The following is a 15,268-nucleotide window of genomic DNA, read 5'->3' as shown; positions in this document are numbered from 1 at the left end:
TTCAATCAGTTCCTGTTCAAATGCCAGCAAATGTGTTTAGGTCTCCTCCACAAACTTTGTTGAGACACTTGTGTTTGATTCGACTTTGAGTTAAAATAGAATTTTCTTTCATTAAAAAAAAATTTTGAAACAAAAGAAACCGATCTCTTCTGAATTCAACTGCATTCAAGTTTAGTACAGCAAATATTCAACTTTTATAAATTTAATTTACCGATCGAGTATTCAGCAGTTTGGATATAACATCAACTTAGTTTGTTGTACCAAAAAATTAATGTAGAATCACAAATCACCGTGATGACCAGCAATAAAGATAGATTTGCAAGGCTGCAAAAGTCTGAGTTTGAAAGGCCGGGTTCCTGACGTTGATGAGTTTAGAACTGGAGGGATATGTTTTGTAATTCATTATTTGAAAAATGATGTTAAAATCTATTTTATATATGCATATATATCTTTCGTTTTGTGTTTTAATTGAGCTTGCTTTCGTCCATATATATATATATAAGTTCACTCAATGTGATCAGTTATACCTTGGATTCAGCTTTAATATAAACATGCAGTCCATAAAAAGCTTAGATTTATTATCAACCTCCAAATAACATACGACAGAAAATTGAAATCACAGTCACAACAGATATCAGTTATGTCAATGGTCCTCCACCACAGGTCACAAGTGGTCGATGGCCCGTGCCGTGTTTATTCTGTAATAGAACTAAGACTCGGGAGATATTGCATGGTCCAGCTTCTTAGCTACATGTCTATAAATGAACAACTCGAATTCCTTCAAAAGTGGTGAAACAATTTAAGGACAATTAGGTGGTCATCATAATAGCTAACTACAGTCTGCAGCACACATGCCACCCATTCGTTGATAATAAATAGTAATCGATTTTTCGGATGTCTGTGATATTCGCATATTAATAATTATTTTTGATTAATTAAAATATTTTTATTAAGTTCAGTCTTGTAAATAATGATGGTTCCATAAAAATCTTATCCAAAAAAATTTGTCATCTAAGTAAAAAAAACTCTTATGCCCCCAAGTAATTTATCCTTGGGACAAGCCTTCATACACGCATTTTAAAAGGAATGACATTTTTAATGAGTTAAATTTTTAAGTATTTTGCTTTCCCTTTCTCAATCACCCAAGTCAAACCCGTCCCTATAATTATTAAAATGGCACGAAAATCTATTTTTCATTCTCGTAAATTCTCCTTCTACCTTCTACCAATATTTAGCAGTAATAAAATATACGTACATACTTATTCCGTTTACAGATCAATATTTTCATCAGTTCGTTCTGCCGGAAGTCATTCATCTTGGCTTTTCAGTCCGTTAGTCACCATTTTCTCCAGGCAAGATGAATTGCATAACTATGAATACTCGTTTTCACTTCTGCCACCAAGATCACTTGCATAATATTCACTAGGCTAAAATGACAGATTAGATCACTTGTAACGAAAGATTGGAAAACATACTGCAGTCTGCAGGTACGCTGCTCATGCAGTGATGCAGACTACCCTCATATATGATTAGAAAACAGCACATATATTCCATCCTGAAATATACGATATCATGCTTATTGATGGTATGGCAATAATTCTGCACGTTGAGGGGCCGCCTCTTGCTAATTAACTGGAGTTTTGGAGTAGGTATAACGCCAACACATCATCATTAAGAGATTATAAAGTGACACGCCTTAATTCTTTGTTTATTTTCTGGGCAGATATATATATTTTGCAATTAAACAAATCCAACACCGTCAAAATCTTCATTATTAAGCCGATTTTGTCATGACTGAAAACTACTTATAAGCATAAATTCTTGGCATTTTTTTTGAAGCATGTACATTCTTAGTCTAGATAGTAGATAGTGGCACATGTACAGAGATTTCGCAAGCGATTGAGATTCTCGTGTACTGTATTTTTAGAATTACTGTCGCTTAACATTACCTGAGCAGCTGGGCAATTGTTCTCGGTCGGTGAATCAGGAATCGTAAGCTAATATATCTTTTCTGATCAACATAACAATTTGAACGTCTGCTTATAAATTTTTCTAAAACAATGCCAAGTTTTATGGGGTAGATTTTGTGTGTGTAAATTCGGCTTGTGAGTCTGTGAAATTTGATAAACAAACAAGCGAACTCATTAGAGACGCAATAACACGAGCAATATTACTTGTTAAATCAGGTACAAAATGAGATGATACTATTTGATATGTTAATTTGAAATGATTTGGCTAGAGAAATTAATATATTAATTTGAAATAATTATATTAATAATTTAATTTGTTGAAATCATTTAATTAAAAAATTTAACAATATAATTGAAATCAGAGTAATTGTGACTTATATTTTTATATGCGTGTTAGTGTACTAGTTAAATCTGATGTTTTCAGAAAAATCTAGAAATGAATAATTTTATAAAACAGGATATATAATTACATATATTATGAGTATATATAAATAACATCTTTTCGGAATAAATGAATCATATATATTAACATAGAACTATTCAGTGATCACCGCTAAGTATTTAAATTTGTATAAATCATGGTATCAATTTAGAACAAGTCAGAAGAAATATTTTATATGTTGTCTTTTTTTTTTTTGAGAAGGATTTTATATGTTGTCTTAAATTTTAATTTAGGATATTTGATATAAAAAAAAACTTGATTCATCAATATCATCAATATACTAGTAATGTTCATTAAAACAATCTTTTCAAGTCTTAGTTTTAAAACACTTGTCTCCTTGCTCTATTTTAATTTTTTAATAAGTATTACATATATTCTCATTCTCTCCCTACTTCCATTCTTTTAATAAAAAAAATTAATAATAAAATATTAAATTTATAATAAGAGTAAAACACATTATTAAAAATTGAAATCAGTGAAACATTTTTTAAATCATTATAACGCCTCTTCAATATTATATTTCAGATTTGAACTGGAATTTAATTTTTTTACCGAAAAAAGAATTAGTACTAAACAAGCTCTAAACAGCAGGCATAAATTGAAACAGCAGGCAGAAATTGATTAGAGGCAGCAAGTTGGAGTAATAGAGGTAGCTGGCAAAAGGTTGGCTTGTTTCGGAGGTGGGGCCAGCCGTTTGCATTTGGTCCCTCAATCTTTTCTTCTTCTCTTTCATTCTCTAGCTCTCAGGGGTTTGTGTTTCTGTGATCATTTGCCCCCTTTTTGCTGGCCTATTTCACTTCCTTTCTTTCCATTTTGGGCTCACAAGATTTGCAGGGTGGGTTTTGTAGTTTTGTTCTATAATAGAAACAAACATTATCTTGTGTTCAAGGCTTATAGATTCAAGAAACAGGACACAAGAACCAAAAGAGTACTTATTTTTAAGTTGAAAAGGAAGATCTGAAAGAGATGAGTGCTTCAAGGTTCATAAAGTGTGTGACTGTTGGTGATGGTGCTGTTGGTAAGACTTGTTTGCTCATTTCCTACACCAGCAACACTTTCCCCACGGTTAGTCTTTTCCCCCTTCTCAAAGTTTGCATCTTTTAGTCTTTTTACTCACTTGATTGAACTCTTGATTTGATTGTTTATTGTGTGCAAGATTTTTTTATTTGTTTTTTCAGTTTTGGAAATGTAGGTTAGTCCCCCATTTATGTGATTGTTTGTTTTACCAATTGTACTTGTTGTTGTATATAGCATACATGATTATTAGGAGGAAATATGATACAAGGGGTCTGTTGGGTACCAAAATGAACTTTAAGTGAGTCAATTGATTCCAGACAATATTGGGAGCATATAAAAATATGTGTTTGCTGGTGAATTTTGATGGATTACAAGGATGGAGTTTTATGGATCTGTCATTTTGGTGGGAAGTAGACTAGTAGAGGGTTTTATAATCTGGATTCGGGAATGGTATAACATTTTTACGGAAGGGGATTATGTAATCTGTTTCTAAGTGGCCAGGCAATTTGTTTTAACGCCGAAAATCTTGTTGATTATTCGTGACCCTTCATAGAGAAAGGGTGAATTTTCGTTATTTTTAGTATCTGAATTACTGCACTTGGAAAAACAATTCAGTTCAGATATTGAAAGATCTCTATCATATTACAAAGAAGTAAAGATTACACATTTGAGGACAAATATGTGCCGAAGATAGTCAATAACTCGAACATTGGGGATGTTTTCAATTTCAGCAAAAAAAATTATATTGTTGTCATTCGGCGGTGAAGTGTAATTTTTGATTACTCAATTGATCTGGAATGCGATTTTCGTATCAAAATGATGATTATAAACTAATCAGCATCACAGCATGTGATGTGGAAATGAAGTTGATATTATGTGCCAAGAATGTACGGAAAAGATTGCTAACTTTTGTCAACTTCCTCCTTCTCAGGATTACGTTCCAACTGTCTTCGACAATTTCAGTGCCAACGTAGTTGTAGATGGGAGCACCATTAACCTTGGTTTATGGGATACTGCTGGTAACTATACCAAGACATGTCTTTTGACTTTAGGTTGAACTGTTTTCCTTAAAAGATTATTCTGCTGAATTATTTTTTAATAATAGGTCAAGAAGATTACAATAGATTGAGACCTTTGAGCTATCGCGGAGCAGATGTATTTCTCCTCGCATTTTCTCTGATAAGCAAAGCTAGCTATGAAAATGTTGCTAAGAAGGTCAGAGAACATTCCTAATCTATATGCTTCCTAAATTCTATATGTATATTGTATAGTAATAATTGCATCTGTTTTTTCTTATTTTTTTTGTTATTTCTATGTTCAGTGGATTCCAGAACTCAGGCATTATGCACCTGGAGTTCCCATAATTCTTGTCGGAACAAAGCTTGGTATGACCACCTCTCATCCTTTCTTATCTTTAAGTTGTGCCACCACTATTTTTTCCTCTTGAATGAACATTGTATGGGAGGGAATGACAACTAGATAACTATGGGAGGGAATGCTACCACTATTTTTTACTCTTAAATGAACACTGAAAATGAGGGAATGACAACTAGATATACTATAGGAGGGAATGCAACAACTATCTTCTACTCTTGAATGAATATTGTATGGGGGAGAATGACAACTGGATTTGTTATGGGAGTGAATGACCACTAGATATATCATGGGAGGATTGCCTCCACTATCTTTTACTTCTTGCATGAACATTGTATGGGAGGGAATGACAACTAGACATGGTCAGGTCTAGCTTTTACAGAATTGGACAAAGTACCAGTCTGCCAAACAAGTATATCTTAAATGACATAGACCAATATATTAAAGGACCAACTTGAAGTATTGCTGTACATCCTCACCCTCAACAAGCAACAGGTTAAAGAGTTTTTTATTCCTCTGTTATCATTGCCTGCAGATCTGAGGGATGACAAGCAGTTCTTTGTAGACCATCCTGGTGCAGTGCCCATTACTTCAGCTCAAGTAAGGACTTCATAATCCCTGATTTACGTACTGTTTACCGTTTGGGATGTATCAGTTTTTGACTTTGTAAACTATAATAGGGAGAGGATTTGAAGAAACTGATCGGGGCTCCTGCATACATTGAATGTAGTTCAAAGACACAGCAGGTCCGTGATCCTAGTCATTAATTAACTATATCTATCTTTCTTAAATAGGTGGCCAGGCAATTCGCTGTGTATTAACAAAGATATTAATTCATTGTGCTGCAGAATGTGAAGGCAGTTTTTGATGCGGCTATCAAGGTAGTGCTGCAACCACCTAAGCAAAAGAAGAAGAAGAAGAAGGGCCAAAAGGCTTGTTCAATATTGTGATCAAGGACTTATTAGGACTATCGAGTGGATTTACCATCTAAGTTCATTATTTCCGCATGTAGAACTTAATGTTTTCCCTTGCTCCACCAAAACATTACAAGCAATTATGTATAGTCTCTAATGATTTCAATATTTCATAGATTAAAGTTCATCCATCGGGTGGTATGCTCTGTGTAATCTTTTAACCAATACCCAGACAATTTGTAACTATTCTGTCGTTCTGTCTTGCCATTATGTGTTATGATGTTTGTAAACAACCGTTGATTTGATGCGTTTTTATTTATGTGAAATCAGTGACATAAACATGTTACACCTTTAGCTATAAATGCCTTTCATTTGAAAAAGAAATTGATATGTCTTATATTCTAGAAGGCAAGTCTACCATTTTTTAGTAGACTGTGCTCACTACATTGTGAGTCTGATAAGCTGGACTAGATGAAGGCAGATGCAACCATTCCTTGTGGGTTGTAAAGGCACATTCTTTCTTCGTTTTATATTTTTCGCTGATTATAATGGCACATTTCTGTTAATACTTCTGTTGTAAAAATTGTGTTTATTTTTGCTAAATAAAAATTTACATTTAAAGAATATATTGTCATATTCCCAAGTGCAAAATATTATCATTGTTTTTTTTTTGACGCAACTATCATTGCTTTATGATAAGGAAATTGAGTTATGAGTTTATGATGGAGAAAAAAGGCCCCAAATAACCAGATTTAGAGTCAAATTGCCCTAAATAACCGATATCAAAATATTGGCCCTCAATGACCAAAAGAGACGCAAATGAAATAGCGTTTTCTATGTTACAGCGGAACGCTAAATCGTGCAGCGTTTTCACATTTTACTATAACGGAAAACGCTACACGGAGTCGCGTTTTTACTTTTATCAGAATATATATATATTTCAAACAAAAAACAATTATTCATAAATTTATATATAATTTTATAACCGTTAACATTTAGGGTTTAGGTTTGGGTTTTAGAAAGATTAATTCATACTGTATATAAATTGGCCGACGATTAGGATTTAGGATTGAGGGTGTAGGGCCGGTAGGCCCTACTCCCTCGAGCCTAAACCCTAATTAAGCGAGGCTGAAGGGCCGAAGGCCCTGAAGCCGAGACGCCGGCGGAATGATAATTTTATAACCGTTAACATTTAGGGTTTAAGTTTGGGTTTTAGAAAGATTAATTCATACTTTATATAAATTGGCCGACGGTTAGGGTTTAGGATTGAGGGTGTAGGGCCGGTAGGCCCTACTCCCTCGAGCCTAAACCCTAATTAAGCGAGGCTGAAGGGCCGAAGGCCCTGAAGCCGAGACGCTGGCAGAATGATAATTTTATAACCGTTAACATTTAGGGTTTAGGTTTGGGTTTTAGAAAGACTGAATTAATCGCTTAATAAGACCCTACTACAAGTAGCGTTTTGAAATTTAACAAAAATATAAACACTTAAACGCTTTTACGTGTAGCGTTTTAGTGTTTTAAAATATTTATTTAACTGAGACGCTACACGATGTAGCGTTTTAAAGTAATTATTCAACTAAGACGCTACACGATGTAGCGTTTTTGTTGTTTTAACAAAAACGCTACTCCAAAAACGTCTCTATTGGTTATTGAGGGCCATCTTCCGGGTATTTGGTTATTTAGGGCATTTTGAAGCTAAATATGGTTATATGGGGCCAAAACCCGTTTATGGATGAGGTGGAGTACACAATTTTGGGTTATGTATTTCATTTGACGCCTTTAAACAAGAATCAGAGTGGCGCAGCGGAAGCGTGGTGGGCCCATAACCCACAGGTCCCAGGATCGAAACCTGGCTCTGATAGTTGTTTTTCTCTTTTGTTAAGCTCTGGCCCGCCTCCTTTTCTGAGTTTCTAACTGCTTGTGTGGCAGTACTTTGTAATTTTGTTGCTTCATACTTCTAAATCCTTCCCTGTACAGAAGTTATACGAATCAATTCATATAGCTAATGTTGAAATTCAGATGCTGATTAACTTAAATACAATGGGTTACCTTCTGCCAAGATACTCCAAAGGCGAAAATCTTTTCCTCACAAAAAAAAACTGGTAGGATCAGAAATATTAGAAAAGGACTGGATATGGTAGTGCAAAAAAATCTCGGACTCACAGAGAGGAGTATTGAGCCTTTGACAATGAAGCAGAGCTGCCATGAGAGACAGTAAGTCCTCTGACACCAGCGAGCTTTGCATGATTTCTCCACACTCATGTTTGAATTTTGTCTTGGAAACAGCCATTTTCAGCAATAGGAAGCTCATTGATCGGTTATTCGGACCGGTCTGTGGAACCAGATTTGAAACAGGAATTTTAAGCATGAGCGCTTGCAATGAGACTGTTTGTGACATCCATCTTACTTGCTAAAATTGAAACAGGCAGAAATGGGACAGAGACTAGATTTTTATAAATTGAGCAGATTTTTTAGTAATTTAGCAGCCTAAATCTAATCTTCTTTCTGCTTTTGTGGTTGCTGTCAGATAAGTAATGAGGAGTCCAAGACTAATTTCAAGTGTTCCTAAGAAAACACCATAACCGATCCATCAGGACTTGGCTTGAGTTGAGAATATAATGTAGCTGCTAATGGAATAGAACCAAACACGACATTTATACAATAATCTAAAATCCGGTGACTGGTTCAAGTACTTGGCCCGACTAATCATTTAAGGTTTGATTCGAGTCGAGTTGCATCAATTTTAATTAAAATATATTTTTCACAAAAAATAATCATAGTTAAAACTCAATGTCCAAACTTGTTTACAGTTGTACCGAGAAGAAATATCCAACATGCTCTATTCATATGATTGTAACCTGTCAATTTTCAAAATATAATTAGGTTTTATATTAATTATTACTAAATACTCTCTGTGTCCCATAGTATCTTTACGTTATTTTTCACCACACATTTTGAAACTTTTATAAAATATAATTTTATAATATATTTTTAAAAAATTTTCTGAATAAAAGTTTGACTTTTTTAGACTTTTATTCAATGAAAAAAATTCAAAAAAAGTTATGGAATTATACTTTATAGGGGTCTCAAGATGCGTGCAAACAGTGTACATAAACATTCCGTGAGACGGATAGAGGGGTCTTGAAAATATTTATAAAAATACCGTGCAACAGCATGCAACTATACTTGCAACCATACTTGCAAGTTGCAATCCCTGCAATGCCAATTAACTCAAGCTGCCTGCATCTAGTTGCACATTGTATTTTTGCAAATATATTTTCAAAAAAATTACTCGTATTTTTACAAATATTTTAAAATACAGTAAAATCATAAAAAAAAAAGTGGTGGTTATGATGAATTTCCATTAAATATCTAGTGCTGATATATTAACTTTAGTTCAAAATATAAACAATAATAATTTTTGAAAATATTAAGAAATGTGATTTAATATTTCTTTCTAACATTCGAATTTGTAGAGCCTTGGTTTTTAAAAATAAGGATATAATTTCAAATTTACATACTATCGCACAACTTAATCGTTTTTATAATAAACCTAAAAAATTAATGACTACTTAAAAGTTTGGTAAAAAATAAGATTCCAAAAATATTTAAATATTGATAAGAAAGTATTCGAAGGATTCGAAGAATTGTTACTATTTCAGTGAATTAATTTGGTTTTATGCCCGGGAGGTCCACCATTGAGGCGATTTATCTCATTCGATGTCTTATGGAGAAATATAGAGAGCGTCGTAAGGATCTTCATATGGTGTTTATAGATCTTTAAAAGGCTTATGATAGTGTACCACGGGTCGTTCTTTGGAGATGTTTAGCAGCGCGAGGAGTTCCGAAGGTGTATATTCGGACCATACAGGATATGTATTCAGCAGTGGGGACGTGTGTTAGGACACCCGTTGGGGATACTCAGTATCTTCCAATTGAGGTGGGTCTTCATCAAAATTCGGTATTAAGCCCTTTGCTTTTTATAATTATTTTGGATGTGATTACCCGTGACATTCAAGCTCCAGTGCCTTGGTGTATGCTTTTTGCCGATGATATTGTGTTAATCGCCGAGTCTCGAAGTGAGGTTAATGTGAAATTGGAACAGTGGCGTATATCGTTGGAGGGTTATGAGTTGTGTCCGAGCCGTTCTAAAACCGAGTATCTCTGGGCCAATTTCAGTGAGGAGATTCATGAGGCGGATGTTGCTGTATGTATTGCGAGGCTCGTGTACCACAAACTAATACCTTTAAATACTTGGGTTCTATCATTCAGAGTAATGGCGATATTTCTGCGGATGTTACACATCGTATTTCGACAGGATGGCTTTGTTGGCGGGCTGCTACAGGGGTGTTGTGTGATAAGAGTGTACTTTGAAGTTGAAGGGTAAATTCTATCGTGTAGCAATCAGACCATCATTATTATATGGTTCCGAGTGCTGGCCATTGAGAAAGGCTCAGGAACGTAGGCTAGAGACAGCGGAAATGCGTATGTTGCGTTGGATCTGTGGTAACACCATGACAGATCATATACCGAATGATACTTTTCGACGTGTTTTAGATGTTGAGTCTATCTCTAAGAAGATAAGGGAGGGACGTTTACGTTGGTATGGACATGTTCGGCGTAAATGTAACTCAGCACCGGTTAGGAGAGTAGAACACATATCGGTTCGGGGTAAGAGAAAGAGGGGTCGGCCTCGTCGGACATAGGCTGATCAATTAAGTTTGGACATGGGAGCCTTAAATCTCACGGGTGATATGACATTTTAGATAAGAATGATTGGAGACGGCGTATTAGAGTAGTTGAGACTAGGTCTCGTGGCTCACAGAAATTATGAAGGTTATGGTGTTATGTTTTAAGGGAGAGTTCAGCTCAGTCATTACCAGATGCATTCGCGCCAATCAAAAATGTTTGGGTAAGTCCCATGTGAAGAAGGCCATGGGCTAAGGTATTATATTCTTATTATAGCATACACTATTTTATTTGTTGTGCACTAAGCCGGGGGTCTTCACGGAAACAGTCTCTCTACTTTAAGGGTAAGGGCAAGGCTGCGTACATCTTACTCTTCTCAGATCCTGCTCTAAGCGGGATATACCGAGTATGTTTGGTTTGGTTTGGTTTTGATAAGAAAGTAGGTTGTAAAGTCCAATCACTGACGCTTGAAAACTCCAACAAAATTTATTTAATTATTTTTTTTGCCAACAAAATTTAATTAATTTTGAACAGTCGTTACCGGTAATTTTTTGAATTGGAGTGTGCATTGAATTTGAATTTAGTAGAAAACCGTTAAGCTAGAAACTTGAATAATTTAAATTACTAAATTAGTGTAGGTCCATGAGCGGTAGTGTCTTCCTAGAAACTATAATTCTTTTTATCATTTTGAGTACTATGTTATGGTAGAAATTTTTCACGAGGTGATAAAAATGAAAGAAAAAAAATATTTTCAAGAGATTTTGAATTATAGAAATATATTTAAAAATTCACTTGATATCCCCAAAAAAAATCATGTTAAATCCGTCCTACTATAAACTACACCCATGGTCCCAAAATAAATGGCGCTTTGACTTTTTTCATGTAATTTAAGATGTTAAAAAATACTTCTATATATTATTTTTCAAAATTTTCTTTTATGAATAAAACATTTACAGTATATTTTTTCAGGAAAAAAAATTTGGAAAGAAATATATAGAATTATGTTTTTTTGCATCTCAACATGACACTTATTTTGAAACGGAGGGGATATTTTTTTTTCCCCGATACCAAGAGTATATTTTCTTATATGGACAGAACACATCACAAATACGAGAGCTCGGCTCTAACATAATTACAAATACATTGAGCCCAACAAGACTGAAAAAGATTTGCACGGAATAAATTTAAATTATGGAATATCATTCCAAAAATAGGGACCGTTTGGGTGAGTTTAAAATAAGTACCTTTTGCTTAAAGTAAAAAAGTGAATTAGAAGTCATAAGCAAGTTTAGACTTATAAATTATTAAACTGTTTGGGAAAGAAGTAGAAGTCCTGAAACAAAAGCTAGTAATCCTAACTTTTATAAGTGCTTCTCGACTTTTTACACAAACGGTACAAATAAGTGCTTCTAACTTATAAGCCCAAAAGCTGGGTTTATAAACGTTTCCCAAACACCACCATAATAATTAAATCCCGCACAATTGTAAATTATTGATATAGAGTTTGTTTGAAAATTAGAAGTGCTGTTAAAAATTGATTTGATAATTTTTTGATATTTGCTTGTTTTGAGATGTAATGTAAAAAAAGTAATTTTTTTCATGAAATTTGTAACAGCTTCCTGGAAAACGGGACAGGCAGAAAAAGCAGTTTTTTCAGTTAGAAGATTTAGCAAACAATTTTTCACTAAAACTTGTGTTTGCAACAACCACCCATAATTAGAGAATTACCGCAAGTAATGCCGGTATTAAAAAGCATAAGTTACCTATCTTCAGCATTTCCCAACGCCTAGAAGCTGACAAGCTCATCTAAAAAGTTCGTGGAAATTTCTCTGGCTAGCTGGAGCAGTCTGTCTAAACTTATGGATAACAGTGAATATATACTTATAATAACTGTGACCAGAAACATCTGTCATCAAAATCTGCATTCATCTGCACTACGTCCTCTCTTCCCCATCTCCCTAATTTAAAGCTTCTTTTGGCAAGGTTTGACAAAACCCACGACAAGACAACCAAGCTTTTTCTCTTCATTTTGTTCTCTCTTTTCTACTCCTATATTTAGTTATTTATGTGTGCACAAATCCAACTTTTTCCATGCAGCAGCCAAATCCTATCAACAACGGCTACTGCCCCTATTTTATACTTATATATTTAATTCGAACAAACTCGTATTTAATTTTGGACTACACGTATCCGCATGCAGACGCATTTCAACTCCCATCTCTATCTCCTTTTCGTCAGTTATGCCCCAAATGACAAACCCACCACCACCTAAAGCGCAGTTTCACAGCTCCTCCTGCATGCTTCTCATTTAAGAGAAAGTAGTTAGATTGATGCAGAGAGAGCCAGAGAGAGAGAGAGAGAGATTAAGGGAGAGAGATTAGAGAGGAAAGAACCAAAAGGTCATGCGTCTATTCTGATGTAAGATGAGCATGAGTCCTCCAGCTTTTAACCTACCCAACGCCAGTTTTTCTTTTGGAGTCTATTTGCAGCCTCTTGTGGGTTCACATATAGAGCCTAGCTACTCATAAACCATATCAACATCTCAATATTTTTATAATATCTAGGCCCTGGTCCTCTCAGATTTTCTATGTTGACATTCACTCTCGCTTTACTAATCTGCTTTCTTCTGATCACCAATTAATATCATGGATATGAGTTTCAATCAGAATCAGTTTCTTTCTGACCAGTTCATGGCCTTGCCACCCTTGCCTTCTGTCACTGCCTCACAGGATTGGCTCATGAGTCCTCATCTTATGGGAATTGGGGATGTTAATATTGGTGGTGCAATTTTCTCAGAGGATCAGCAGCCATACACTAATCCACAACAACAGCTCAATCATGTCTATGATCCCTTTATAAGCCCAGCCAATCAGGCTCCACCACTTGGCCTCCCCTCCTCTTCACCAACTGACCTCTCCACGGACTTCTCTCAGTTCTTGGCTTATGAACTTGATAGGCAAACAACAGACATGGAGGCATATCTTCACCTGCAGGTTTCAATTAATTATTTTAAATTCACTTATAGATGTTCTTTTATTTTTACTTTTCATATAAGAAAGTTACACAAAATGATTATCAGTTAAACTTATAGTATCAGTTATTCACATTATGTATATTGTTTTGCATGCACACCATATTTACTGCAATACTGCATGTCAACATTTTTTACAATTAATTAAAAACTTAAATGAAAAAGGGGGATGGTCAAATAGTGAGATAGGATTTGGTCAAACAGTGAGATAGGATTTGACATATGTTTGATGCCTCCGATAGTCTTCTGCTTTATGTCAGCTTCAGTTATTTTATTTGATTTTTCCTCTCTTTAGATATTTTCTTTTTTATTGACACGGATATATTAATTTTATATAGAATCAAAGACTGAACGCAGTTCTGCGAGAAGAAACGAGGCAAAGAGCGGTTCAACTAGAGAAGTATGCTGCAAATCTGGTGAGTTTGATCCAGAAGAAAGAAAATGAGGTGGCTCTAGCAAGACAAACAAGCATGGAGATTGAGCAATGCATGGTGAAAACAGACGCAGAAGTGAAAAGCTGGCAGAAACTGGCTCTGGAGAAAGAAGCCAAGGTGGCAGAGCTGAGTTACAAGCTGAAGAAAGTTGAGGAGAGGATCCAAATGCTCAACAGTGGCGCATTAGATGCAGATTCCACATGTGGTGAAACCTCCCAGGGCAAAAGCAGAGAGGACTTGTATGGTAAGTGCAAAGTGTGTCAGGCTCAAGGCTCCTGCGTGGTTCTTTTCCCCTGCAAGCATTTATGCTGCTGCAAATCCTGTGAAGCTCTTGTCAAGTTCTGCCCAGTGTGTGAATCTTTAAAGAAGGCGAGCATGGAGATCTTCTTAGGCTGATCTGGTGAGGAGAAAGAAAAGAAAGAAATGACAGAAAGGTGGAATGGAGGGAAGGGAAGTGAGAATTAAAATACCCCTTTTGATTCCCTGCCCTGTTTAGTTCAGAACTAGCTAGTCCTTTTTTCTTTCTTTTTATGTTCTGTTTGGGCTTTTATGAACCTTGTCTCTGTTACAAACTAGCTTGTAGTAGTAGCTTTTGGTGCAGAAATGAACAATGCACAAGTGAATAGTTGTGTCTCTATTAAGGAGAATATTGCGTTGTTTCTTATTGTAGATGTACTTGCCTGAGTAGATATGCATGAATATGGATAGTGATTTGATGGATTAGGCTGTTTGAGAAACTGTGTCAATGGGCTCCTGAGTCCATGCCTCAAAGCTGACACAAACGATTTGCCAAGGACTTAATATTTCTTGATTATTTCAAAACTCCAGCAGTTTAATTGTGTTACTCTGCAGGCTGCCTCCACTGTGTTCTCTTCTTGTATTATCAACTCAGTGAGGTACTTGGATCAGAGGTGTGGATAATTAATACTCCTAGAAATGATCTTTGCAGAAAAAGGAAACACTTAAAGTGAGAAATCAAACTTGTGATAACAATGTATGGATACGGATTAGACTGGAAGTGCAGGCATGAAATTAATACTTCCTCCGTCATGGCTAATTTTTTACGTTTGATTTGGACACGCAGGTTAACAAATAGGTATAAAATTGTGGAAAAAATAGAAAAAAAGTGGGTGATATTGTAAGACCCATTAATTTTTAATATATAAAATGGAGATAGTTGAGTAAAAGTAGTGTAAAAAGAGAGTAAAAGTGGAAAAGTAGTAGAACAAGAAAACTGTAAAGAAATGATTGGGATAGAAGGAGTAATTGACCGAGCAGTACACAATGCACACTCCACAGTCCACAATGTGCCACAGCAGGAGAATGAGAGTGAAACTTCACTGGTGCACCCAACTTTATCCGGCCCTTTGTTCTGTAGCAAAATGGATGTTGGTGAT

At 35.3% G+C, this 15,268-nt stretch overlaps 2 protein-coding genes and 1 non-coding gene across 3 annotated transcripts; all 3 read left to right on the top strand.

Annotated features, from left to right (window-relative positions):
- Positions 1–3,020: 3,020 nt before the first annotated feature.
- LOC108219594 (rac-like GTP-binding protein 5) lies at positions 3,021–6,010 on the top strand. Its single transcript, XM_017393107.2, has 7 exons — positions 3,021–3,477; positions 4,361–4,448; positions 4,535–4,644; positions 4,751–4,814; positions 5,339–5,403; positions 5,484–5,549; positions 5,652–6,010. Exons 1-7 carry the CDS (start codon positions 3,379–3,381, stop codon positions 5,751–5,753), a joined length of 594 nt encoding a protein of 197 aa, XP_017248596.1. The 5' UTR covers positions 3,021–3,378; the 3' UTR covers positions 5,754–6,010.
- A 1,496-nt stretch (positions 6,011–7,506) lies between these two features.
- TRNAM-CAU (transfer RNA methionine (anticodon CAU)) lies at positions 7,507–7,578 on the top strand. Its single transcript has one exon. It is a non-coding gene; the product is annotated as a tRNA-Met (tRNA).
- Positions 7,579–13,051: 5,473 nt separating this feature from the next.
- LOC108217401 (probable BOI-related E3 ubiquitin-protein ligase 2) lies at positions 13,052–14,267 on the top strand. Its single transcript, XM_017390234.1, has 2 exons — positions 13,052–13,399; positions 13,776–14,267. Exons 1-2 carry the CDS (start codon positions 13,052–13,054, stop codon positions 14,265–14,267), a joined length of 840 nt encoding a protein of 279 aa, XP_017245723.1.
- The last annotated feature ends 1,001 nt before the right edge of the window (positions 14,268–15,268 follow it).

The sequence above is a fragment of the Daucus carota genome, chromosome 4, assembly GCF_001625215.2.
Source record: "Daucus carota subsp. sativus chromosome 4, DH1 v3.0, whole genome shotgun sequence".
Classification (NCBI taxonomy): Eukaryota; Viridiplantae; Streptophyta; class Magnoliopsida; order Apiales; family Apiaceae; genus Daucus; species Daucus carota.
Note: the sequence above shows the minus strand (reverse complement) of the source record. Positions and strands in the feature narration are given on the sequence as shown.

What these genes read in the sequence shown, in the direction of transcription:
- LOC108219594 (XM_017393107.2), top strand. Translation starts at nt 3,379, where the DNA reads ATGAGTGCTTCAAGGTTCATAAAGTGTGTGACTGTTGGTGATGGTGCT. An exon ending in TGGTTTATGGGATACTGCTG is followed by an intron (nt 4,449 to 4,534) that starts GTAACTATACCA and finishes TTTTAATAATAG; the next exon opens with GTCAAGAAGATTACAATAGA. An exon ending in TGCCCATTACTTCAGCTCAA is followed by an intron (nt 5,404 to 5,483) that starts GTAAGGACTTCA and finishes AAACTATAATAG; the next exon opens with GGAGAGGATTTGAAGAAACT.
- LOC108217401 (XM_017390234.1), top strand. Translation starts at nt 13,052, where the DNA reads ATGGATATGAGTTTCAATCAGAATCAGTTTCTTTCTGACCAGTTCATG. An exon ending in AGGCATATCTTCACCTGCAG is followed by an intron (nt 13,400 to 13,775) that starts GTTTCAATTAAT and finishes AATTTTATATAG; the next exon opens with AATCAAAGACTGAACGCAGT.